Source organism: Bubalus kerabau, chromosome 15, assembly GCF_029407905.1.
Source record: "Bubalus kerabau isolate K-KA32 ecotype Philippines breed swamp buffalo chromosome 15, PCC_UOA_SB_1v2, whole genome shotgun sequence".
Lineage (NCBI taxonomy): Eukaryota > Metazoa > Chordata > Mammalia > Artiodactyla > Bovidae > Bubalus > Bubalus kerabau.
In genome coordinates this window covers 43,537,955-43,563,565 of record NC_073638.1, presented here as the reverse complement: position 1 = coordinate 43,563,565, position 25,611 = coordinate 43,537,955, and the positions used below count along the sequence as shown (strand labels likewise).

The 25,611-nt window shown below is 43.6% G+C and overlaps 1 protein-coding gene across 4 annotated transcripts in view; it reads right to left on the bottom strand.

Moving 5' to 3' along the window:
- SCUBE2 (signal peptide, CUB domain and EGF like domain containing 2) overlaps positions 1-25,611 on the bottom strand; it is a 68,339-nt gene that overhangs the window by 12,479 nt on the left and 30,249 nt on the right. For 3 of the 4 annotated variants that reach the window (XM_055548690.1, XM_055548689.1, XM_055548688.1), the window contains 8 exons: positions 22,774-22,890; positions 21,170-21,292; positions 20,642-20,758; positions 20,315-20,401; positions 18,527-18,631; positions 16,058-16,213; positions 15,453-15,659; positions 390-560 (listed from right to left, as the gene is read on the bottom strand). In XM_055548690.1, coding sequence (XP_055404665.1) covers positions 390-560; positions 15,453-15,659; positions 16,058-16,213; positions 18,527-18,631; positions 20,315-20,401; positions 20,642-20,758; positions 21,170-21,292; positions 22,774-22,890 — 1,083 coding nt within the window. The remainder of the gene's footprint in view (positions 1-389; positions 561-15,452; positions 15,660-16,057; positions 16,214-18,526; positions 18,632-20,314; positions 20,402-20,641; positions 20,759-21,169; positions 21,293-22,773; positions 22,891-25,611) is intronic. The other variant, XM_055548691.1, reaches the window with a different exon arrangement.

Below are 25,611 nucleotides of genomic sequence, written 5' to 3'. Positions count from 1 at the left end.
ACAACACTGTAAAGTAATTACCCTCCAATTTAAAGAAAAAAATCAATAATCTATGACTTTGAGATGAAATCTTGAAATAATCAGAGCTACTTTCTCCATTTTTTGACATTTTCAGAGAGTCCCTCCACACTGGTTGATCACTCAGGTCTCAGAGGGTATTTATTTACAGTGATGAAACACGCAGTTGCAACAAATACACATTTTCTCTGCCAATGTATTATATCAGGTCTTCATTTATTCAGCAAATAAGATGAGCCCAGTAAAGTTTCTACCAGTAGGAATTCCATGGTGTAGTACATATTTTCTGCATTAAGATGTTATTTATGCCTTCTGTATCAACAATGATTTCAGAGACTGGAGGAGTAAGAAGGGACAGACAGAATTCTTACCTCCACATTCAGACACATTCCAAGCTTCTGGGGTCTTCAGGGTCCCAGGACTTCCTGGTCTTGGACATGGTTCGCATGTAATTTGCCCTTCCTCATTTTGGAAGGTTCCATTTGGACATAAAATACAGCGTTCCTGGGCTCCGTCATAATATGTCCCAGCCCTGCAACTGACTAGCCAAAGGGGGAAATGATCTGGTCAGTGAGAGGACAGAGCCCAAGGAAGGATGATATGAGTGCTGGGGATGAAGGTCAACTGCTGGCATTGACCACACACTTTCCTATACAATCCCCCTGAATACAGAACATGTGCCATCTCTGGGTTCCTTGTGCACACTCATCTGCCATGATCCCTGTCACCCTCTGTTAGGGGTGTTTACAGGTCCTCTTTCCCTAAACCTTGAGTTCCTTGAGGGCAGGGATCACAGTGGTCCTCAATAGTTTTGAACACAAGCACTTGATGACATCCCCTACTTCATGGGATTGTCAGGAGTATAAAGGTGAAAATCATTCACTGAACATAGGATTGGTATTGGAATAATAGACAGGTAGGTGACTGAGCGACTTCACTTTCACTTTTCACTTTCATGCATTGGAGAAGGAAATGGTAACCCACTCCAGTGTTCTTGCCTGGAGAATCCCAGGGACGGGGGAGCCTGGTGGGCTGTCATCTCTGGGGTCGCACAGAGTAGGACATGACTGAAGCGACTTAGCAGCAGCAGCAGGTGCTATTAATTCAGGCAAGTGGCATTCTAGAAGCCTTCCTAGAAGAGGCCACATCTTCAAGAGGGCTTGAAGGATGAGTAGGAGCTCCCCAGATAGGCAAAGGGGCAGGTTGTAAAGATTCATGTCTGACATATGGGAGGAAAGGGGAGGAAGAAAGTTTGGGGAAGAAAAATAGATTGAAAAAGTCCTTGAGTGTCAGGCCTTTGGATTTTATCCTGAAGGATTGGATTTTATCCTGAAAGAGCCATTGAAAGGCAAGGAATATGACCAGAAGCTGTGTTTTGAAATGCTCACTCTCTGTTGGCTGTGGGTACTTTATTTTCTTGGGCTCCAAAATCACCGCAGATGGTGACTGCAGCCATGAAATTAAAAGATGCCTGCTTCTTGGAAGAAAAGCTATGACCAACCTAGACAGCATATTAAAAAGCAGAGACATTACTTTACCAACAAAGATTCATCTAGTCAAAGCTACAGTTTTTCCAGTAGTCATGTATGGATGTGAGAGTTGGACCATAAAGAAAGCTGAGTGCTGAAGAATCGATGCTTTTGCACTGTGGTGTTGGAGAAGACTCTTGAGAGTCCCTTGGACTGCAAGGAGATCCAACCAGTCAATCCTAAAGGAAATCAGTCCTGAATATTCATTGGAAGGACTGATGCTGAAGCTGAAACTCCAATAGTTTGGCCACCTGATGCGAAGAGCTGACTCATTGGAAAAGACCTGATGCTGGGAAAGATTGAGGGCAGGAGGAGAAGGAAATGACAGGATGAGATGGTTGGATGGCATCACCGACTCGATGGACATGAGTTTGAGCAACTCCAGGAGTTAGTGATGGACAGGGAAGCCTGGAGTGCTGCAGTCCATGAGGTCGCAAAGAGTCAGACATGACTGAGCAACTGAACTAAACTGACTGTTGGCTATGGGGAGGATGATTTCAAGTGTCTTACAGATGAGCAGTGCAAAATAGGATGCTTCATGTTTGTAATAATACATTACAAACAGCAAATCCTAGTAAGCATCTCCTGAAAGAATAAACTACAAGGAAGTTAATGCTTCTGATCATATTTTTTGGTGTTGTTAAACAACAAACATCTTATATCTTATTTTAGGATATGATGCTGCTGCTGCTAAGTCACTTCAGTCATGTCTGACTCTGTGCGACCCCATAGACGGCAGCCCACCAGGCTCCCCCGTCCCTGGGATTCTCCAGGCAAGAACACTGGAGTGGGTTGCCATTTCCTTCTCCAATGCATGAAAGTGAAAAGTGAAAGGGAAGTTGCTCAGTGGTGTCCAACTCTTAGCAACCCCATGGACTGCAGCCTACCAGGCTCCTCTGCCCATGGGATTTTCCAGGCAAGAGTACTAGAGCCGGTTGCCATCGCCTTCTCCATTTAGGATATGAACATAAAGTAAATACACTGAAGTGGGTTCCCTAGTATAATACTTAAACAACATCATCAGAACCATCAAACAGGCTTTCTGATGGCTAACATTTGTTGACTACTTGTGATCTATTGGAGCTTCTCATGTGGCGCTAGTAGTAAAGAATCCAGCTGCCAATGCACAAGATGTAGGAGACACGGGTTTGATCCCTGGGTCAGGAAGATCCTCTGGAGATGGGCATGGCAACTGTGCAATAAGCTTTACATACATTATCTCACTTAGTCCTGGAAACAACCCAAAGGAGCAAGGTGCTATGATTAGCTTCATTTCACAGAGACTTAGAGACATTAAATAATTTTGCCAAGGTTCCACAACTAATCTGTGAAATACACCTACAATGAGATCAAGAGCTTTGAGTTTAAAGAGGAAAACGATCATTGAACAAAAGTGCCAACTGAATCACAATTCTAGACTTTGCAAGGATTCTTTATGGGGCATATGGGGAGTTTGACCAGAATAAACACATTTTCTTTTATATCTAAGCTGCCCAGAACTACAAAACAAAATATCACACAATAAAATTAGTTATTATAGCCCTTGAATGTGTGTAAGGGGTAATATTGGTTTTCATCCTACCCTACAAGTGCAATTTGCATATGTACTTTTTCTCTATTACCAGTAATAAAAATCTTTTCATTATTTACTTCATAATCTAAAGAAAACAAAAATGAGACTAAAAAAAATCACAGTAAGCTGAAAAATGCCACTTTAAATATTACTTTTACAATGAAAAGATATCAATCAAGAAAGTCTACACTAAAATCTAAATCTTAGTACTTTTTTATATTGTTTATTTGGATGTTCTTTTATAATATTCACACTTTTTAATTTAATTTTATGATATTTTTAGAAAAATTATAAGTGAACTAAACTCTTCCTTTCTTGGCAAAGGACATTATAGTGGATATGATGCACGGAACTGTGGCAGACAGAGCCTGTGATTCCAGACTTAGTCTCTAAATGTAGGCCTACTGGATAATGGTTTCCATAATTACTCTGTTGCAGCTCATCTCCCATGAAAAGCAGGGCTGAATTATGTACTAGGAATTCATGGATTTTTATCCTGGGTCCCACCTGACTATTCCAGTGCCTACAACAGACAGCAAATGAGAGCTAACCCCTTCATGACTCTATCAAGCCAACTGTCATGAAGACTGGAAGAAGTAAATAAAACCAAGGCTGTCTGGGGCTCCTCTAGCCCAAGCCATGTCCATTGTGGGAAAGGCTGTTTTTGTAACACCCATTCACCTAAAGGGACAGTGCCCATATGGACAACAATGATTCCAACAGCCCCACCAATCATAACTTGGAGTCAGATCATCTTGGTCTGTTCCATCACAGTTCCTCTGTCAGAAAAAGACCCCCTCTGTGAGTGGATTAAAATGACCTGGTTTCTACTGTAAAGAGTAACTGAATGGACTCCTGCTGTTCTGGATGTCCACTCCTCCTTAAAACTACTGACTGCCCCCCCTCCAAAACCTTTTTTTTCCCCAAGGTTACATTTTGGGAAGCCTCACAATAACCCACATCTGCTACAATTTTTCAAGTGAGCAAAGAACTGAGAAATGCCCCTCAGGCCGCCACCCCCCCACCACCCCCGCCCAAAAAGAAAGCACTGGTTCTTTTTTCTCAGAGTGAAAGGCCTGCTCCACATTAACAAACTCGTCACTCACAGTTTCTATTTTCCTTCCAGAGAGAAATACCTACAGACCCACAAAAATAATCCATGCCAACAACCTTCCAGATTAATTTGTTTCTTTCTCAAGGTAAAAATGAGCCAAACACTAAAAAGCAAGATGCCCGAAAACAGCTCTTTGCAAATGTGCTGAAGATCTGGCCTCAAGAGACCTCCATCCCAGTTCCAGTTGCATCTCTTTTCTCCTTGAGCAGCCGGCTTGTTTTGCTGCCCCAGACAAAGGAGCCAATTGCCCCCAGAACACTTCACGATCATGGCAAAGCTTTTGTGTGTCTTCAGTGACCATTAAAATCCCGTTCTCAAATCCCACACAGCTGTTTTCTCCTCCTCTTCAAAAAACAGAAAAAAAGAAAGCTTTTCTGATGCAAAAGGGAGAGACCAGTGGGGACCAGGATTAATGGTGACAAAGAGACCTGAAGGCTGGCCCTCTTTTCAACACCATGGCCTTTGAGTATTTCAGGCTATGGACAAACACTATGGTCTCTCTGCGGTTAAGATGGTGAACCTAATAAAAGAGGTCACTCCCCAGCATTTGACTGTTTTCTTAAGGATCACGCCCTACCTTCTGGAGAGCCTCAGGCGGCCCACACGAATTCCCAGGGTCTCTTGGAGCTGCTGCTTTGTCCCGGCTCAGAGGCAATGGCACCCGAGGCAGTGCTGTGGCCTAGGGATCCCGACTTGAACACCTTTTAAATGAGTGTTTCAGAGTGACAGGAGATAGCACCCTCTTGGGCCAAGAGGTTGACTTGTCGCGTCTGTCCGGGTTTTGGAGTGTTCTCAGGTCTCCTATTTGAAAACTTTCTCATAGTTGAGGCGGAGAGAGGAGCCCAACTTGATGCCTTCCTTGTTGACATCCCAGGGTATGCTACGTTTTCTTCATGCCTGGTTAATGGGACTGATTTCACTGCATTTAAAATGTCTCTTTTGCCCTCATTGTAATTATTTCCCCAAAGATTTACCCCGGCCCCCTTTTTTCTTAGTGTTGGTGACTATCCTCGGGACGTCATCTGTTGTTCTTGTGAAGATTCACCTACTCATTTATTCAATTAAGTACTTAGCACCAGTACTGTCTAGGAGCTGGAGATACAGCAGAGAAGACAGACATGGCCCTGCCCTAAAGGGGCTCTTGCTCTAGTGGAGAATATGGGCAATAAATGAGCAAACAAATAAATATATAGTAGAATGCTAACGAGAGGTAAGTGCAACGAAGAAAATTCAAACAGGGAAGAGAGTAAGGCAAAGACTAGTGGTCTGCATGAATGCTATTTTATAAGAATAGCTCAGAAAGGCCTCTGTGAGCAGAGATCAGAGTGAAATGAGGGAAGCAGTCTTGCAATGGTCTTGTCTGATAGCAAAAGAGCCAGCGCAGCAGGAACATAGTGAAACGTGCTGGGTGATAGGAGACGAACTCTAAAAGCAAGCAAGGGGCAGATTACATAGATTCTTGAAGGTCTCGGTAAGGAAATTAGCCCTTACTCAAATTGTGCTGAAGGTTTTGAATGGGGCAGGGACATGATCTGACTTACGTTTCTAAAAGATCTTCTGGCTGCCGTGTGGATAACAGATGGAAGGCAGGCAAGGGTAATGTGAACAATTCAGAGCCCATTGCAATAGACTGGGCAGGAGATGGTGGTGGTTTGGAACAGAGTAGTAAAAACAGAGGAAGAGAAAACTAGTTAGACTCAGGTAAAAAGGCGGATCTGACAGGATTTGCTAACGGATTCAATAAGGAGCATGACCGAATAAGAGAGGTCAAGAAAACTGAGGCTTTCAACTAGAGCAACTGAGCAACAGGGAAGCTAGTTAAAGAGATGAGGGTAAAGGGGGTTTTGGTGTGGAGCGAGGGAGGAGAAGAAAAGGTTTTGTTTAGACATGTTGAGTTTAAGAAACTTTGAGGCCATGCAAGTATTGGTATTGAGAAGGCATTTGTCATGCTGGTGGCCTCCAAGCTAGAATACTACATCTCAGCAGTTTACAAAGTATTTTCACATCTATGCATATTAAATTTTATCTAAAAAATAAAGAAAGGTTCATTGGTTTAGTATCTAAACCAGACTTACCACAGTAATCATTTTGAAATATATAGAAATATCAAATCACTATGTACCAGGAACTAACATAGTGCTATAGGTCAGCTATAATTCAAAAACAAACAAACAAACTCACAGAAAAAGAGATCAGGGTAGGAGATGGGGAAATTGGATAAAGGTGGTCAATAAGTACTTAAGTACTTAATAACTTATAAGTCAATAAGTACTTAATAACTTCCAGTTATAAGTACTAGGAATATAATGTACAACATGATAAATATAACTGACACTGCTGTATGCTATACACGATAGTTGTTAAGAGAGTAAACCCTAAGAGTTCTCATCACAAGGGGAAACTTTTGTTTTCATATTTCTTCAGTGCTGTAACTATTTGATCTGATGGATGTTCACTAAACTTACTGTGGTAATCATCTCATGATGCACGTAAGTCAAATCATTATGCTGTGCACTTTAAACTTATACTTTGCTGCATATCTATTATATCTCAATAAAACTGAAATATATATATATATATATATATTTTTTTTTTTTTTAAGTTCTTCTGTTCAAAAGAGAAGAGAGATTGGCCCCTCAGTCGGTCCACATCTCCACAAGTCAGACACACATGTGAAGACACAAAGTCCCCAAGAAAGAGACCTGAGAGTGGGGAGGTACCAACTGACTCACTTCTTTTCCGTGTCTCGAGAAGAACTTCAATTAGGCCTCTTTGAACAGGTTTCCTGATTATATTATCTGGTCTAAAACATACAAACCATCACGAAGTAGAAAGCAGCTTCCAACAATTCTTGTAGAAATCCTGGACCATGATGCAGGACCAGGGATGCAGGCGCAGGTGAGCCCCAGGGAAGCGCAGAACTGACACTGCTTATTCTCCTGGTACCAGCTCTTGTCAAACCATATCCCAAGATAGGAACAGTGAGGATTTAATCAGCTCTGACAAGAATGAGCCAAAACACTAGCAACGAACAAAAGACTATTTGAAAAAAGTGATTTACAGCCACTACTGTTAACAATAAACCTTGCTGAGTTGTCAGCATGGTGCCTTCAGAGGCTAGCCAGCTATTTAAAATTTTGTTTATTTAATCTGTATCTCTTTTTTTTTAAATGATGCATACAATATATTAGGCAATAGTATAAGTTTATAATTTTAAAATAAGTAAAAATTCATAAATTCAAAAATATTTCACTCTGTGTGTGTGTGTGCATGTGTGATAAAACATTCGGCACCTCTAGGACAGGTAAGTTCAGCGGTTAGAGTTGTAGAGGGCAGTTTGGGAGTCACCAGCATATGGTGGTATTTAAAGCTATCGAAGCACTGAATGAGGTCATCGAAGAGAGTAAAAAAAAAAAAAAATAAGGGATGGGCACGGAGGACTGAGCCCTGGGATCCCTGATGTCTAGAGATAAAAAAATTAGGGGACCCCCAGCATGGGAAATGAAAAGGGAGCAGCCGGTGAAGCAGGAAGAGAACCAGAGGTGTGTGGTGTGTGAACCCATGAGAAGAGTTTCCGGGAGGAGAGAGGGGTCAGCAGACTCTGGGTGACAGCTGGCAACCTGGATTTGGTAACATGGAAGCTGTTAGAAACCTTGGGAAAAGCAGTTTCCCTGGAGACGTTGGGAATGAAAACCAGGTTGGTTAGGGTGGAGGAGAAAATGGTTGATGAGGAAGCAAAGACAGGGAATTTAGACAAGTCTTTCAAGGAGTTTTGCTTGACAGGGGGTCAAAGAAAGGAGGCAGGATCTGGAGAGAAGCAAAAGAAGTCAAAGGAGGGTTTGTGTGGGTTTTAAGACAGGAGTAGGTTTGTGTGCTGTTGGAAATGATCCAGTAGAAAAAGAGAATTCTGAGATGCAGGGTTGGTGGGGACAAGAGCAGGAACATTGCTCTTGAGATGGTGAGAGGGAATGGGCCCTGGAGCCCCAGGGGAAGAGTGGGCCTTAGGAAGGAGCATGGGCTGTTCATCGCTTTTAACAGGAGGCAAGTCAGAGCAGTGTGGACAGACGCAGGGTGGGAGGGTCAGTCTATACATGGAGCAGTAACGTCATTTTCCTAGACTCCCACCTGCCTGTGGACATTTCTGCCTAGGAGTCTTGTTGCAACTCAAATTCTACTTTCCCAAGGGGAATGCTTCTCTTCCCTTCCCCTGTCCAAGGCTTCCTACCCCTCTGACTTTACCCTCTTTATAAACAGCATCTCTACACTCCCAGTCACCAAGGCTTCAAACCACATAATCCCAGACTTCTCTTCTCCCTGCTGCAGCATCGTATACCTGGGTCCCTTTTGTCTGTCCCCGATTTTTTATCCCTATGGCACTAGTGTCCTTTGCTCGTCACCATCTCATATCTAGATTACTGCAATAACCTTCCAGTGCACTCCCTTGCTGGCCGTTCCTCCTGGCCCCAGCTCTGTTATTACCAACAGATTCACCTTCCTAAAGTACTTCTCTGACTGCTTCACTCCCTGCCTCAAAAGCCTCCTCGACTTGCCAACCTGCACTTTTCAGTGTCTTCAACTCAAACTCACCCTTCAGTCTCCTTTTCCGTATATGAGTTTTCATTCTTTCTCATGCCCTCTCAAGAGCCCATTTTTTTTTCTGCTTTTCCTATAAATCTTTTGATTATTTCTTCCCCAGTGATCACATTCATCTTACCATTCAACCAACCCACAGGCTTTTTGTCGGTGCCTCCTGCATATGAAACAGGGCTGGGTGAGATGGGGGACGTATGGGAAGAAAATGCAGGATCAGAGGCCAAGTCAGAAACCTCTGAGCTCACCCCAACCCTTTCCTCGTCTCAGTCCCAATCCAATTTATCACCAAATGCTGTTCACGTCTCCTCCTAAATATTTCTCTAATCCACTGTTGCTTTTCTATTCCATCTAGTGCTTTCATGTTCTCAATATCTCTTATGCAAAGCATTCAGAAGCTCCCAAATAGGTTTTTCTGCCTCTAGTCCTGACCCTCAATTCAGTTGGAGGGCTCTTTCTAGAATATAAATATGACTTTATGCTCCCTGATTAAAGCCTCTAATGATACCTGTCACCTACAGATAAACATATTCAAGATCTCTCATGATTTGGCCATGTTTTTCCCACTAGCCTTGCTGCCCACCACATCCTACCTTCCACTCCAGGGATAGTAATACTGAAATGCCAAAGATCCCCTGTGCACATCTTGCTGGTCCTCACTCCCCAAGGCTGTTCCTCTACCCATTTATGCATCATCTGTGCTCCCTTTGTGCTCCCTTTAAAGCTCACTGAGGCTTTCCCTCTTTGGGGAAGGCTTCTCTGACTCTTCCCTGGGAGGGTTACAACTTGAGGGATGCTATCTTACTTATTCAGTCCTCCTCAGCACCCACCACAAAGCTGGCCCACAGAGGAGTCTCCATATGAGTTAGGTATGAGTAGGATAATCACAGGGCATACGCAGTACCCAGGAGAGCTGAGAGTATTCAAACTGAGAGTTAGGAACATGGGCTCTTGAGTCAGACCCGAATTTGAATCCTGGCTCTGCCACTTGCTTGCTGCATGACATTGAGAAAACTGCTTACCTTCTCATGCCTTTGTTTCCCTATCTATACAAATGGTATGATGCAGAATAGACTTGTGACAAGGGCTAAATTAGAAGAGTCGTGTAAGGTGCTTAGGGCTTCCCACGTGGCACTAGTGGCAAAGAATCCACCTGCCAACGTAGGAGACATAAGAGACTCAGGTTCAATCCCTGGGTCAGGAAGATCCCCTGGAGGAGGGCATGACAACCCATTCTTGGTATCCTACAGTATTCTTGCCTGAAGAATCCCACGGACAGAGAAGTCAGTTAGAGTCCACAGGGTCGCAAAAAGTCAGACGTGATTGAAGGGACTAAACACGCACACAGGTAAGGTGCTTAACAAAGGGCTGAATGCGTTAAGTGTTCAATAGATGTCAACGTTTTACTAAATTATGTTTTTTAAACTTTTTTAATTAAATGAATTTCCTATCAAGTCTAGGTGATAAATATTAGTTTAATATTGGTCTATATGTACCACTTACATTTTCCTTGATTTAAAACAGAAATTTTCCACCTGCTCAATTCCAAGTAATTTCTGTTTTGAAAAAATTAAGAAGAAAATACCTGGCTTCTCTCTGCCTCAGGCCCTTTGCACGTGCTGCTGGCTCCTCTGTTCACGCACCCCCTGCTTCCATTGGGTTTGCATGCTCAGTTCTTCCTTCTCACTTAGGTCTCAGCTCAAACGCAATCTGCTCTGGCAGCCTTCCTTGAATACCCTGTAAAGAGCAGAAATCTCTCCTCCCCTCTGACACTTTCTGTTCTATTAGTTCAATAGCACTTATAATTTCTGAAACTATCCTTTCCTTTACTTTTTGATTACCCATCTCTCTCCATTAGAATGTGAGCTTCATAAAAGCACAGTTTTCACCCATTATATTCTTATTGCTTCATCCCAAGTTCTTATTGTGGCACAGAGTGGGATCTCAATAAATTCTATTTGAATTAATTTTTCCCAACTGCTGCAGAAGAAAGCTGCTACTATTAAAACTTGAATTAAACTTCTCTAGTTTCTCTAGGACCCAGGCACTAGAATACTTCCCAGTTTGCCAGTTGTCTAGGTTGTCTTTTTAAAATTTCGACAAGTTTCAAAATAATAAAATACAAAAATTTATACTTTAGCAAGTATATTTCTTAAATAATGTATCCTTTATGAAAGGATAAATAGCTATGAAAGAAAAAGAGAAATCCAAGTCATTATTAATTTTTCTTTAGATACAAAGGACTTTATGAATTACTACAAGCTTGAGGAATTTGTTCCTTGGAGAATATAATCCCTATTTTTTTTTTTGCCATCTTGCTAAAATTGATCACAGATGGTACAAAGATCACTTGCAGAACGGGCTGTCCTCAAAGTCCTTAAATAATGAGACTTTACTATATAAAATTATTATAAGAAAGAAAATGTTTGATCAGACGTGACTATGTTCTTTGATAAAACTTGGGGCCTTAAATTTTATTTTTTAAAAATTATGTTGGAAAAACAAAAACTTCAATGGAAAGATAGCTAAAGAAAATGGATATTCTCAGAAGAGGAAATCAAAATGGCCATAGACATATGACAGCATACTCAGTTTTACTAATAATCAAAGAAAAACAAGTTCAAATGACCATCATTTTTACTTATCAGATTTGCAAATCTGATTTGCAAATTAAAAAGATCAATAAAATATAATCCATGTTACCAATGATGTGGGGCAATAAGCACTCAATCACAAAGTTGGGGGGAGTATATATGAGTATGTTTTTGGAGGTTGAATGAGCAGTATCTATTCAGTTTAAAGCATGTACGTCCTTTGACCTGCAATTAAACATCTACAAGTCTATCTTCCAGAAATATTGGTCTGTGCACAAAAAGAATATTTATTGCAGCATTGTTGGTAATAGAAAAATTAGGAATAGCTTGATTAAATGTCACCCTCAGGAGTATGGCTAATAATACTGGTGTCTTAAAACAAACGTAGACCAGGAAGCTTTAAAAGAAGTACGACAGCTCCTCTGTTAGCATGGGAAGGTGGCCATGATCTACTCTGTAGTTAAAAACAATATGCAGTACATTAAAATTGCATTGATATATTTTTTACTGTTTTATCACACACAAACCTTCAGCCTGTTTTTAATACAGCAGCCAAAGTTATCCTTTTCAAACATAAGTCAGAACCTTGTTATCGCTCTGCTAAAACCCCTTCTCAGGTTTTTCTCTTACTCAGATTCAGAGTCCTCACCACTGTTTCCACTCCCCACATGCTCTGGCCCTGTGCCTCTGCTCTGACTTTCTTCCTCCACCCTCCTTTCCCCAGCTCCCATCACCCCCGGCCTTCTCCTCGGTGCCTCGGGGTTTTAGTCTCGCTGTTTCCTTTACCTGGGGCTCTTCCCCTAGAAGTCCTCACTGCCGGTGCCTCCCACCCTTCACATCTCTCCCCAAATATCACTTTTCAATGACCACAGCCCCTGAGAATAGTCTGCATTTTGCAGAGTACCTTCCTCCCCACCCCTCCCCGTTCCCTGGCATTTTCTTTTTATTTATTTATTTTTATTTTATGGCTGTGCTGCGTGGCATGACCAGGGATCAAACCTGAGCCCCCTGCATTGCAAGTGTGGAGTCTTAACCACTGGATCACCAGGGAAGTCCTACCTCGGCATTTTCTATTGCATTTCCTTGCTTACCTGTTCTTCACTCCCTCAACACCATTTGCTACAGGATATACTTTCTTCTTTATTGGTTTGTGGTCTGTCTCCCTCTTCTAGAACTCTAAACTCGGCAAGGGCTGAGATTTTTGCTCTTTTTTGTCTCATTGCTGGATTCCAGCACCTAGAATAGTGCCTGGCACACATTTGGTGCCCAATAAATATTCGTTGAATGAATAAATAAAATTTCATTTTTATATCTGCATAGAAACAGATGTAGAAAAATCCACAGCAAACTATTGACAGTGATTATTTCTGGGGAGTGGGGTTAGAAGCTGACTGGAAAATTTCCATCCTGTGTACATTTCTATATCATTTGACACATGTACCACTTTTAGGTAATTAAAAACCAAATAAAAAGTATTTTAAAGGAAAAACATAACGGTCCCATCTCTCCTTCTAGGTGACTCAAAACACTCTTTGGGCTCTTTTCTAGAAACATAAATGGACAATAGCTCACCAGGCTCCTCTGTCCATGGCATTCTCTAGGCAAGAATACTGCAGTGAGTAGCCATTCCCTTCTCTAGGGGCTCTTCCTGACCCAGGGATTAAACCCAGGTCTCCTGCACTGCAGGCAGATTCTTTACCATCTGAGCTACCAAAGAAGTCCCAGAAATATAAAATAATTCCTCAAAAGAATTATCCTCCGTTTGTCTTCATTGCATGTGCTATCAGAGTTCAAAATATACCAGTAAGCCTGGTCTTTATGAGGTTCTAACACCATTAATGCGGGACTTCTCTGGTGGCTCAGATGGTAAAGAATCTGCCTGCAATGCAGGAGATGTGGGTCTGTGGGTTTGATCCCTGGATCGGGAAGATCCCCTGGAGAAGGGAATGGTTACCCACTCCAGTATTCTTGCCTGGAGAACTCCAGGGACAGAGGAGCCTGGTGGGTTACAGTCCATGGGGTTGCAAACAGTCGGACACAACTGCGTTAATCGACCAGGAATATAAGACAGACACATACACACACACCATGGTTTGCTGTTGCCAGGAGTCTGCTGAGTAAAAAGCCTTTCCAGCTAACTCAACTGACCCTTCTTTATACCCACTTCCTCCCTCCAGCAGGAGGAAAGCTTCACTGGTAGTTCCTTGGGTTGTGTTCCTTGACATTTGTAAAATCGTCAAGACTGCTCTCAGACAGGGTGAACCTGTAGTTCCTTGCGGGCTACAGAATTCATCCAGTGCTAGAGGGAGCTCTTGAGACAAGACACGTGGCCTCTTGTAGAAGCAAATCCAACCCAACTCGGCATGACAAGCACCTCAGGACACATTCACACGCACAACAGCCACGCTGACCTCGTACTGTGTGTCTTCCACAAGTGGCCACAGTCACGAGGCCTCTGTTAAGTAACTCCTGATCCTCACTGTGAGCTCTTTATTCCCCAGAAGCATGCCCATAGTAGTATTAATAATACTCTCACTGGGAGTTGTTCCCCAAGGCCCTTGACATTAGCTTTTTCTGAACTCTTAATTGGCCATAAAAGCTCCCTGGCGAGCTTGCAGGGCCTCTACCTCCAGGACAGCACTTGGGGGATGAGGGGTACAATACAGCTCTGAGAGGCCAGAAGCAGGACAGACCTGCCTGTCCCTGACAGTTTCTGCAGCTCACCCTGGAAACCAGGGCAGCAACAGCCAATTCTCATCACCATTTTGGTATGAAAACTGGAACTCTTCGAATTTTAAGTGAGAACAAATCAACCAGCTGGGTTGTTTTTAATCTTTTTTTTTTTTTTTTTTCAAGTGAGTCAGCTGGAATGAGAGTTACAACTATTTGAGAACAGCCCCCTGGTAGACAGTTACCGCTTGATTTTACACATGATTTCCAGTATGTTTTGGCAAAGCAACAGAATAGGGATGTGGAGCTATTGCTGACAACTTTTCTGAACAAGTGCCTCTGGACTTAGCTTTGCTTCTTTTGAAACACTGATTTATTACTCCTTAGCTCAAGCTTCATTTCTCAGGCCTTGTTCCTCTAATGACACTTTAGAAAGGACATCACTTTACTCTGGAGGGGTCTGCTTATTGAAATTCACCTTTCTTTGGGACCAGAGCACAGGGTTTGGAGTAGGACCATCCATGTGACCTTAAGCAAGAACACTTACCCCTCTGAACTCCAGTTTGCTCTTCTGTAAAATGCAGATAATAATACTGCCTGGTCAGATGACTATAAGGATTGAATGAGGTAATGCAGATAAAGTGCTTAGTGTTATGACTGTCACAGGTGAAGCCTCAAATCATTACATTACTATAAAGTGAGACCCTACTTTTCCCTCATCTAAGACTCCTTCAGTAGAGTCTCCAATAATTGCCCAGAACAATCTCTCACAACAAACACACCTCAAGACTGACCACCTTGGAACCTCCTGCCCAGATTCCTCTTGCCTGGAACTTCATCAGAAGCTTGGGCCATAGTTCAGGGATCTCATAAGGCAGCTGAGGATCTCTAGCCTCTCCCCTCCACAAAATTATGGACAAGAGTTTGTTAACTGCCATCATGGGTCAAACCATAGGGAGATGATAGGGGAATTGTTGAGAGTGGAGTGTCAAGAAGGCTCAGTGACGCCTTATATTTGCAGTCTTGCCCCAGCTGGGGGAACCACAGCGCTTTGAAGACCACGGTCCCTCAGACCCTTAAAGGACAACCCTCTCTCTTCTCATCAGCCCTGCCTCTTCCATCCCATCCCTCAACTCAGCTGACATTTACTAAGTGCCAGGCACTACTCCTTGTGTTCAGGGGCTCCTGATCCAGTAGGCAAGGGCAGTACCAAGTAAAGATCTCAAATGAGGGTGGGGATCCCGGGTGTTCTCTGGAAGGAGCCTGGGGAGAAAGGATGGGCCAGACTTGCTTATGGATACCTTTAGTGTGTTTGGAGCTCAAGAGAGTTCTATTAAAAATGTCCCGGCTAGCAGGCCACTCACCACACTGGTTTCCTCCATGGTCCTGGCCCATTGCACAGGACTCTATCTGGCGTTCAGATGTTCGGGGAGACTTTTTAGCCACTTCAAGGTTCACACCTGAGAGCTGGAGGTGCAGCTGCTCCCTGTGGGCAGCCTTCCGGAGAGTGCGGACGGCCTTCCGGAGCCGCTTCTCTGTTCGCTTTACCAGGCAACTGAGATCACAAGACACTGTAGAAACCAGAGAGTGCAGTGGAGGGGAGTTCAGGCTGCTGTACGTATCTGCTGGACTATGTCTAGACCAACTACAGGGCCTACCAACACTCACAGCCCCCTGCAGACAGCGTGGGGAGAGACATGGAGCTGGGCACCTAGCAGGCTGGGCAGCATTTGATTCAAACAGAAATTTGTTGGCCAAAATGGTAGCTTTGAGTTTTGATGAGGCAGATAAAATCATCAGGTTCCAAACAAATTCAGTGTAGTTTGGGGGTAAACAAACAAACCAAAAAAAACAGGAGATACTTAAGTGAATGTACAATTTCCCCCCACAAGAATGATGAAGAGCGAAAGGCAAAGAAACAGGAGAAAGCTGTAAGAAACCTGGCACCAGAGACTATTTTCAAACCAACCTGTCACCTCCTTTTGGTTAGTTTCAAGCTCAAACTCAACAGTGATAAACATTTCCTTAGGGGCGTTCGGTCGGCCAGGGCCTCCTGGGACTTGCTTGCCAGAGCTGCATGTAAGGTTTGCGTAGCGGAAACTCTCTTTTACTGAGCTGTGCTTCTCTGTATGGAGAAACAAAATTATCGGAAGCCAAATCCTGGCAAAGCACTCGGCTGAACATTCGCTCAAACTCTGTAAACATTTCATTAGAACAGCTCTCCGGGGACCAGATGATTAACTCCAGATGCCAAGACACTGCAAGCCCTCAGCCTGGAGCACGATGACATTATAATCTTGAAGAGCCAGTACTGCCTCCTATGTAACTTTACCATTTAGCTCTCAAAACTGATTTTCATAAACAGATGCTGGATGTTTCTGAATGACCAGCCACACATGTGGAAGACGGGAACCAAAGGTTGTCTTGCCTTCCTGACTGGTGGTTTGCTAAGGTGCATTAATGTTCTCAGGGTTCATTTCTTTAAAGCTGAACTATGATGCCTCAAGCAGGGGCTAAGTCTTCAAGTACAGAACGAGCATGGGAGTAGAAAGGAAATTAACTCCTGCTTTCAGGCAAACTGACCTTGGAGTAATTCCAATCAAAGGGAAAGCTGGAAAGCACATCAACAGTGACGACTCATTTTGAAATAACCAGGAGCAGTAAATGGCACAAAGAATCAACAGATCCAAGCAGTCATGAAGGCACACAGGACGGGAGTGAAGGTGTTATGTAAGGCGGGGCTTTGGACATGCTCGTTTCTGACCCTCACTCCTCATTCCATGACTTCCAGTGAATCTTTTGACTAATGATTGTTAACCAGAACCAAAGAGCAGATCCACATACTATCCGCACAATGAACTAATCTCAACTGAACTGATGAATTATCTGTATCATGTTCTTCTCTTAACATTATAAGGATGTTCAAATCAGCAGGGCATCAGGGTCAAAGGAAGGAGAAGGCAAATTAGTTTTTCCCTAAAGATCCATCTTACCTCTCAAAAGGCTCACTTCAAATCTCAAACTGAATAGATGTTCATTTTGAACCTCTTTCACTTTCTATTTTCCCATATCTATTTAAAAATTTTTTTATTTTGAAGTAAGCTTAGATGTATAGGAAAGTTTCTGAGAGGGTATTCAGAGTTCTCACATCTCTTCATCCAGTGTTCTCTAATGTTAACATCTTATATTTACATGTATCTTTATCAAAACTAAGAAATTAACATTAGTATAATACCACTAAATGAACTAAAGACCAAATCTATCTTGAAATAATGCTTTCACCCTCTGATTAAAAGTATAAATGCTCACTATTGGGGAATTTGGAAAATTCAGCAAAAAAATTAAAATCACTCAACATCCTTCCACCTAGATTTAACCTACTAATATGGACATGGTGAGTTTTCTTTGTTTTTCTTCTACTTATGCTTTTTTTTTTTTGCACAGTTTAGGTTGTATTAGATATACAAAATGTGACTCTTTTTTTCATCTTTATTATAACATTTTCTAATGTCATTAAACATTCTTTGAAAACCCATAATTAACAGCTGCATAATATTCCATCAAGAAAACCCATAATTAATAGCTGTGTAATATTCAATAAAATGTTGCTGCTTAGTTGATAAGTTGTGTCCAACTCTTTGCTACCTCATGGGCTGTAGTGCCCAGCCTCCTCTGTCTGTGGGATTTCCCAGGCAAGGATATTGAAATGGGTTGCCATTTCCTTCTCCAATTCCATCAAATGGAGGTGCCCAAATTAATCTTGGTTAGTTACTTAAAATAGGCAGCCAGATGTGACTAGAGTGACTATGCTTTTATTTGTTTGTATGATTTATTTGAGGGTAGACTAGGGAAAGAACCCTCCCTAATACATGAATCGTGATTTTTCTTTTATTCTCTAAAATTATTCTATGAACTAATACTGGAAATGTGAGCTAGGGGAGAAAGAGGAATGTTGGATTCTGCTCTTTCCATAAAGCCAGGTCTACTTGGAAAGTATTTGTTCTGCTGAAGCCAATGGCATCACTGCCTCCAAAGATGAGATCCAGCAGAAAAGCTGGATATGATATTTTTGTTCACCAAAGATGATCCTTTCTGAGCCAAACCTTTTTTCATTTCTTTGGATTATATTTTAAGCAAACTCTAAGATCTAGAAATTTTAACCCAATATGATCACAAGTTACTAATGCATCTTAAGCCCATATTGATTGCTATTAACTCACAGATTTCCCCAGAGGTTCACCCTCTGTACCCTGCAAAGGAAGTCCTAATGTGTAACCCCAGGGGCATATGGAGCTGCCAGGCAGGGGTCTTCTTCCTCTTGAGAAGAGAGTGCATAGAGAGTCTGAACCGTAGGATCCCATCTGAAGGGCTCCGCTGGCTACAGATCCCTTCCCCGGCATGCAGACACACTTCCTGCACCAGCCATCTGATTCCATACCTGGGAGGACTGGTCGCAGACCCTCAGGAAACAGCTCAGCCTTTTTCAAACTACATTTGCCTTCATTTAGCTTAAAGGTTACACTTGTCCTGACGGTGGCGACATCTTCAGAAAGAAACAAGTGAGAGAGGTTACCTCTGGAGGCAAAGGAATGAAAATCCCAGCGGGTCACGGCAAGTTGTCCATTGCTGGAAGCATACCCTGAGCCCCTCTCTTACTCTGAGACCAAGGAAGACTGGGATCCGGGGGCACCCATGACCCTGGGATGAACGGCACCAGGAGCCTCCTAAGAGTTACACTTGTCCCTTCATCTAAGATGAATCCAGCGCTCAAACATAACAAAGGAAGGGCCAAAAACAGCCTCAGCAGTGAGATGAAAAATGAGGTCATTTCTGTGCCTTTCCAAGAAGGAAGGCCAGAATCCCCCAGTTCACATTTGGACAAGACAGTGGAGAAAAATGGACAGGCAGGTTCTCCTCAACAAGCCCGTCCTGGGAGGGCAGGGCTGAGGGAGCCACCATTCCAGACAAGGACAGCATCACTAAACACGGCCAGGACTCTCAGGGTCTGCGAGGGAGCAAAGGGCCTGCTCTGAGGGCCTCACGTAGAACGTTCTGCTCTCCTTCCACAGTCTTAACCTTGTGTTGGACTCTGGAGCCAATGACCAGGATTCCCATTCCAGCCCTTCGATTTGTGATGAGAACTTGAGCAGGTTACTCAGTCTCCCTAAGCCTCAGTGTCCTCATCCACAAAACAGACAGTCCCTACACTACTGAAGCTGTTACGAGAACTAAAGGAGGTAACGCAAAACAACAACAACAAAAAATGTTTAGCCTACTGTCTGGTACGTAGTAAGAACTGAATAACTGTTAACAATTTGCTTGCCCATTAGGGTGGCCTTAATCTCTAAGTGAAACAGACCATAGTGTCCCCTCTGACTGGGCGTAAGCATCGCACAAGAGAAGCAGTGAAGGGCAATGCCCAAGACTCTGGATCCAGGCTGCCTGGTCAAAATTCTGGCTCTGCTAGTGTCCCATCTGACTCACTTTGGATATGCTACTTCACCTCTCTAAACCTCAGTTTCTTCATCTGGTTAATAAAAATAACAATAAAATAGCCCCAGAGGGCTATCGTGTGGATTATAATAAATCAGCTCACATATGTTTTAACTGCTCCATCAATTCACACAAGCTGTTATTATCATGCTTTGAGCCTCTATCTTTGCTTAAACGCATAGTATGGACATCTAGAACCATTTCCTTATTTAGATATTCTCATGACGTCATCACAAACCCATCTAAATCTGGAAGAACAAGGCCTCTGAAGAGCTTTAAAGGTTACTCTTTGTCTTTTGATAAACCGAGAAGGGTTTGGGCTTCTTTCTCTTGACAGGATCCTTGCTCCCCTGTCATGCTCATGTCTCCACCAATGCCATGCACCCCAAGTACCTGTTTTTTCCTGCTGGGCCTCTGAGGGGCTTTATGGTACCTGGAGCTGGGGAGACCCGAGTCTCCTGGCCCCGGAGCTACATGGCCCTCTGCCCAATATGATGACCCACCAGGGCTGCACAGAGCCTCCTGACAGAGTGGACACTCAGTAAGTGTCTGCTATGTGGTGAGTCAGATCACAGGCACCGAGGCTGCAGGCAAGAACATCCTGTAACATGCTCGTGGCATCAGAGAGATTAGGAGAAAAGAAAACAAAGTCAACACCCAAGAACAGCACCCCACAAATGAAGCCCATCGAACACAGTGAGCCCCAGAGACAACACGCAGATTTGGTAATTACCCCCGAAAGCGGAGTCATTTGATTTTTGCTGTTTGTTCCTGAGAGGAGAGGAAGAGCCGCAGGTTACAGAATAGGCCTCTTGCAGTCCTGACAGACAGAAGGTGGGTTGTCAGCATGTGGGCGAGATTACAGGCTCTCCTGCCAGAAGCTCGAGTCCCTCCCTCCCCCCGCTCCACGTGAACCACTAGAAAAACCCCCAGAACACAGGGTCTCAGAGCACAGGCCTCCAGGGGTCAGGGAGCAGCTGGTCAAATACTTGGAAGACCTGTGAGGGCTTCTAACACCTCGAGCCAGGAGGGCCTGGCCCCGGGCCTGGGACCCACTCACCTGGAGAGAGGTGAATGCCAGAGTGACATCTGAGGAAGCACCTGTCTCCTCCACCACTCTTACCGCACTGCAGGGACACGGGGGGTGACAGGCTAGTGGGCAGGCCCCCCTTCACTTCTAGACAGGACAAAATGCAGACACTTACAGAGAGAGAAGGACACTTCCTGGTGAGACCAGGCCAGCTGACTCCCACACACCACAGACCCGAGCGAAGAAGGCAGCGCTGATGCCCAGCCCAAAACACAGACACTCGCTTATTCCCCACCACCCCCCAGGGTAAAGGAGCGTCTGGTTTGCTATTCTTTTCATATGGAAAAGCAAACAGAAGTGAGTTCCAACCTACGCTGAAGCACAGAAGGAAACACCAAAGAGCCTGCAAAGTATCTCCTGTTTTTAAACTATTTAAAGATGGGCTGCTGCAGCTGAGGGCAAGAGAGTTCAGTAGAGGACTGGCCGGCACACGCCGGGTCCAGGGGGTGTGGCGAGAACTGCTGGGCTGCACTGAGCCTGAGCCTCGGGGACTCTTACCCACACAGTCCTTTTTATTCCAGTGGAGCTTGTACCCAGAGTGGCAGTGGCATTCGTAGCTGCCCACAGTGTTCACACAGACCTGCTGACAGCCTCCGTTGTTGATGCTGCACTCGTTGGTGTCTGGGAAGTAAAACACTCTCCTGTCACAGCCGTCTGTCGCTGACCAGGCTGACAGTATCCCTCCATCAAGGAAGAAGCAGGAGGGGAGTCATGTGACTGAAACTCACTAAGGGGACGTGCTGATTGCCTTCAGAGCGTGCACTTGGAACCAGCTGACCCCCTCCCCATTCAGTGGATTTCCTGGCAGGAACCTCACCAGGATGATCTCAAGTTCCATTCTTGACCAAACAGTTGCCCCAACGAGCACATTGAGAAAGGGTCACACTCTACTCTCAGGGTCCAACTCAGCCACAGCACAGGCCCCTAAGTTAAAACTCCACTGTCTTCCTGAGTTACATCCCAAGGGAGATAGAGAGAATGAGGATTCTCCACTTGATAGTTTATAAACTTAGGGTATAGATTAAAAAAAAATGCCCATGTGCCACAACTAGAGAGTCTGTGTGCTACAACGAAGACCTAATGCAGCTAAATAAATAAACAATAAAATTTTAAAAAATAAAGCAGTTATGCTGTCAAAATTTTGGCATTAAAAAAGAAAAATGATGTGCACTAATCCCCATCAACCTGAGACTGAGTCTAAGTTGGAAGGTGACTCCAACTAAAACACAGATACATATTCACATTCAGGAAACATTTCCTTGAACTTTCTTGATGGACTTGAGAGTATGTCTTCAGCCATGACGGGTATGTTTTGAAAAGGGGAAGAGAAACAACACTATTTATGACAAATCACTACTATCCATTCTTCCTAAGGACATAGGACACAAGGATCGGGTAGGAAATACTTAGACCAGTGGTTCCCATATCCTCAGATCCCCAAAATCACCTTGGAAGTCTAGCCATTTAGAATCAGAATCAGAATCTGCATTCTCAAAGATTGCTAAATGCATCTGATGATTAGAGGGCGCAGTGACACCAAATCTGACTTGGGCTATAGTCGACTTGGCTGTAAGATCATGAGACATCAGAAGATGTTGCTTCAAGGGCTCAGAGCAGAGAGATAGGGTCTGTGGTCCCACTTCCAGATGAGAGACCTACACAAAGACCAGCTCAAAGAGCTCAAACCAAGCCCCACAGCCAGCCCCTATGCGCAGTAAGACTGTGGAATCAGTTGGTGCACCGCCAAGCCTCTCTGAGGACTGTGACTTTACTATCTGTTGGGAAGTTCCAGCAGACAGTACATCAGCTCCTGAGAGACCCTCCATTCTCTGAGTACAACAGCATCAATAAAGTCCATAAAGCATTCACCACTGAAAGAACTCGGCTCTTCTCTCTGCTCCATCTCACACTTGATGAATTAAAGGCATCAATGTGAGAAGATTTCCCATAGCAGATGCTTACCTTGAACTGAGGGACTCCCTACTACTGTTAAGTGACTGGTATGTCCAGTTCAGTTCCCAAGCTAGAAAAATTGGCCCTGATCTCAGGAAACCTTAGGAGTAAGGCCCAGCCTCATGTGACTCTAGAGGGACTCTGCTCACCTCCGCAGTGGGTAAAGCCATAGAGGGTGTACCCTTCGTTGCAAGCACATGTGAAGCTGCCCGGGTGGTTGATGCAGCTGTGGTCACAGGTCCTATCCAGAGAGCATTCATCCACATCTGTAATTGTCAAAGGGAGAGGGGAGCTGAAACTGACTCTGAGGGACAAGCAGAGAGAAAAACACGCTTATAAGAACACTAGTTGCTGACCGATAACAAAAAAAAAAAAACAAAAAACAGAGCAAAGAATTATCTATCAGCTCTCCCTGCTCACTTGTATTAAAGTGTTGAGCAACTCACAATAAGTATATTCACAGCCAGGACCCTTATTTCCAAGTGCTATTGCAAACTAAAAAGCTCAGTGGGTCTCTCTCACCCATGCTTATTTGCAGGGCTGAGCAATTCAAGATACTGAAATGAAGTCAAGTGAAATAACATACCTAAAAGTGAAAGAGAAGTGAAAGTCACTCAGTCGTGTCCAGCTCTTTGTGATCGCATGGACTGTAGCCCACTAGGTTCCTCTATCCATGGAAATCTCCAGGCAAGAATACTGGAGTGGGTTGCCATACCCTCCTCCAGGGGATCTTCCCCACCCAGGGATCAAACCCTGGTCCCCCTCACTGCAGGCAAATTCTTTACCATCTGAGCCATCAGGGAAGCCCTAACATACCTAAAAATGGTTGTAAACTATTAAGGTGCTGCCTGTGCGCCAAAGCCTTTGACTGTGTGTATCACAATAAACTGTGGAAAATTCTGAGAGAGATGGGAATACCAGACCACCTGACCTGCCTCTTGAGAAACCTATATGCAGGTCAGGAAGCAACAGCTAGAACTGGACATGGAACAACAGACTGGTTCCAAATAGGAAAAGGAGTACGTCAAGGCTACATATTGTCACCCTGTTTATTTAACTTATATGCAGAGTACATCATGAGAAATGCTGGGCTGGAAGAAGCACAAGCTGGAATCAAGATTGCTGGGAGAAATATCAATAACCTCAGATATGCAAATGACACCACCCTTATGGCAGAAAGTGAAGAGGAACTAAAAAGCCTCTTGATGAAAAGTGAAAGAGGAGAGTGAAAAAGTTGGCTTAAAGCTCAACATTCAGAAAACTAAGATCATGGCTTCTGGTCCCATCACTTCATGGGAAATAGATGGGGAAACAGTGGAAACAGTGTCAGACTTTATTTTGGGGGGCTCCAAAATCACTGCAGATGGTGATTGCAGCCATGAAATTAAAAGACACTTACTCCTTGGAAGGAAAGTTATGACCAACCTAGATAGCATATTGAAAAGCAGAGACATTACTTTGTCAACAAAGGTCCATCTAGTCAAGGCTATGGTTTTTCCAGTGGTCATGTATGGATGTGAGAGTTGGACTGTGAAGAAAGCTGACCACCGAAGAATTGATGCTTTTGAACTGTGGTGTTGGAGAAGACTCTTGAGAGTCCCTTGGACTGCAAGGAGATCCAACCAGTCCATTCTAAAGGAGATCAGTCCTGGGTGTTCATTGGAAGGACTGATGCTAAAGCTGAAACTCCAATACTTTGGCCACCTCATGCGAAGAGTTGACTCATTGGAAAAGACTCTGATGCTGGGAGGGATTGGGGGCAGGAGGAGAAGGGGATGACAGAGGATGAGATGGCTGGATGGTATCACCGACTCGATGAACATGAGTTTGAGTGAACTCTGGGAGTTGGTGATGGACAGGGAGACCTGGAGTGCTGCGATTCATGGGGTCGCAAAGAGTCGGACACGACTAAGGGACTGAACTGAACTGAACTGTGCGTTATTACTATTCTATTACTAATTGGTAAAAGAGCCATAGTAATGTTATAAGCTATATTCAATTAAAAAGAGAAAACACTTGAGCTGGAGATATCTCTTTTGGGTCTAGCCAGAATTTGTCTTCTGGCCCTAGGAGACCAGTTGATCTTGAGCTTTAATGCCCTCTGCACTAAAAAAAAAAAAAAAAAAAAAATCATTAACATTAACATCCTCAGTAATTTTCTATTGCAGACCCTGAAATGTGGTGCTTAAGCACCAAACTAGATCCTTTTGGCCAATCCTTTGGCTTTGTTCCTCCCTCCTGTTTCAGTCCCAGGAGACCCCTCCCTTCCTGGTTCAGCATGGAAGCCTCCTTGGCTTCAGTTGAGGTCATGGAAACTAGCCTCAGGAGGCTGCCTTCATCGATCTAATCATCTCTTCTTCCCTGGTCTGTTCTCACATCTTTCCCGTATGCTGGAATTTCAGTGTTTCACTTCCTCAACTCTTGGGAAGATTTTAACAGTTATGACTTGTGTCCCCAGATGGATAGACCAGGACCAGGGCAGGACTCAGTGCAAGCCAACTAGACCATTGCTAGATCCCTTTTTCAACACCAACTGTGCCATGAGAAACTTCGTTAATAAAAAACAAACATTTGGAAGGAATTGGAGGAATGAAAAACATGAAATAAAAAAGGGCAAAATCTTACAAAATCTCTTCATCCACTTTTTCCCAGAAGTCCTGGAAATTTCTTCAGTAAGTTTGTTCTGTGCAAATATTTGTTCTACCAAGACTGACCAGTGAAAAATGAGAAAAAGTCTATTTGCTCCGTAGCAATTGATGTCATTCTATGAATTCTGTTATTAATATCAGCCAGTTACTGAGAATGTGGGTTTGTTCGGTAGCTAACTTTGGCTGCTCACAAAGGGCTCTTGCTTTGCCAAAAATAATGAAATCACTTTTCTAATTCCTTTTTAATGTGTTTACACAGCTTAAATAGTATTTCTTGCTCTATACATTATGAAACATCATATGGAACAGTAAATTTTCTTTCCAAGTCAAACAGAAGAA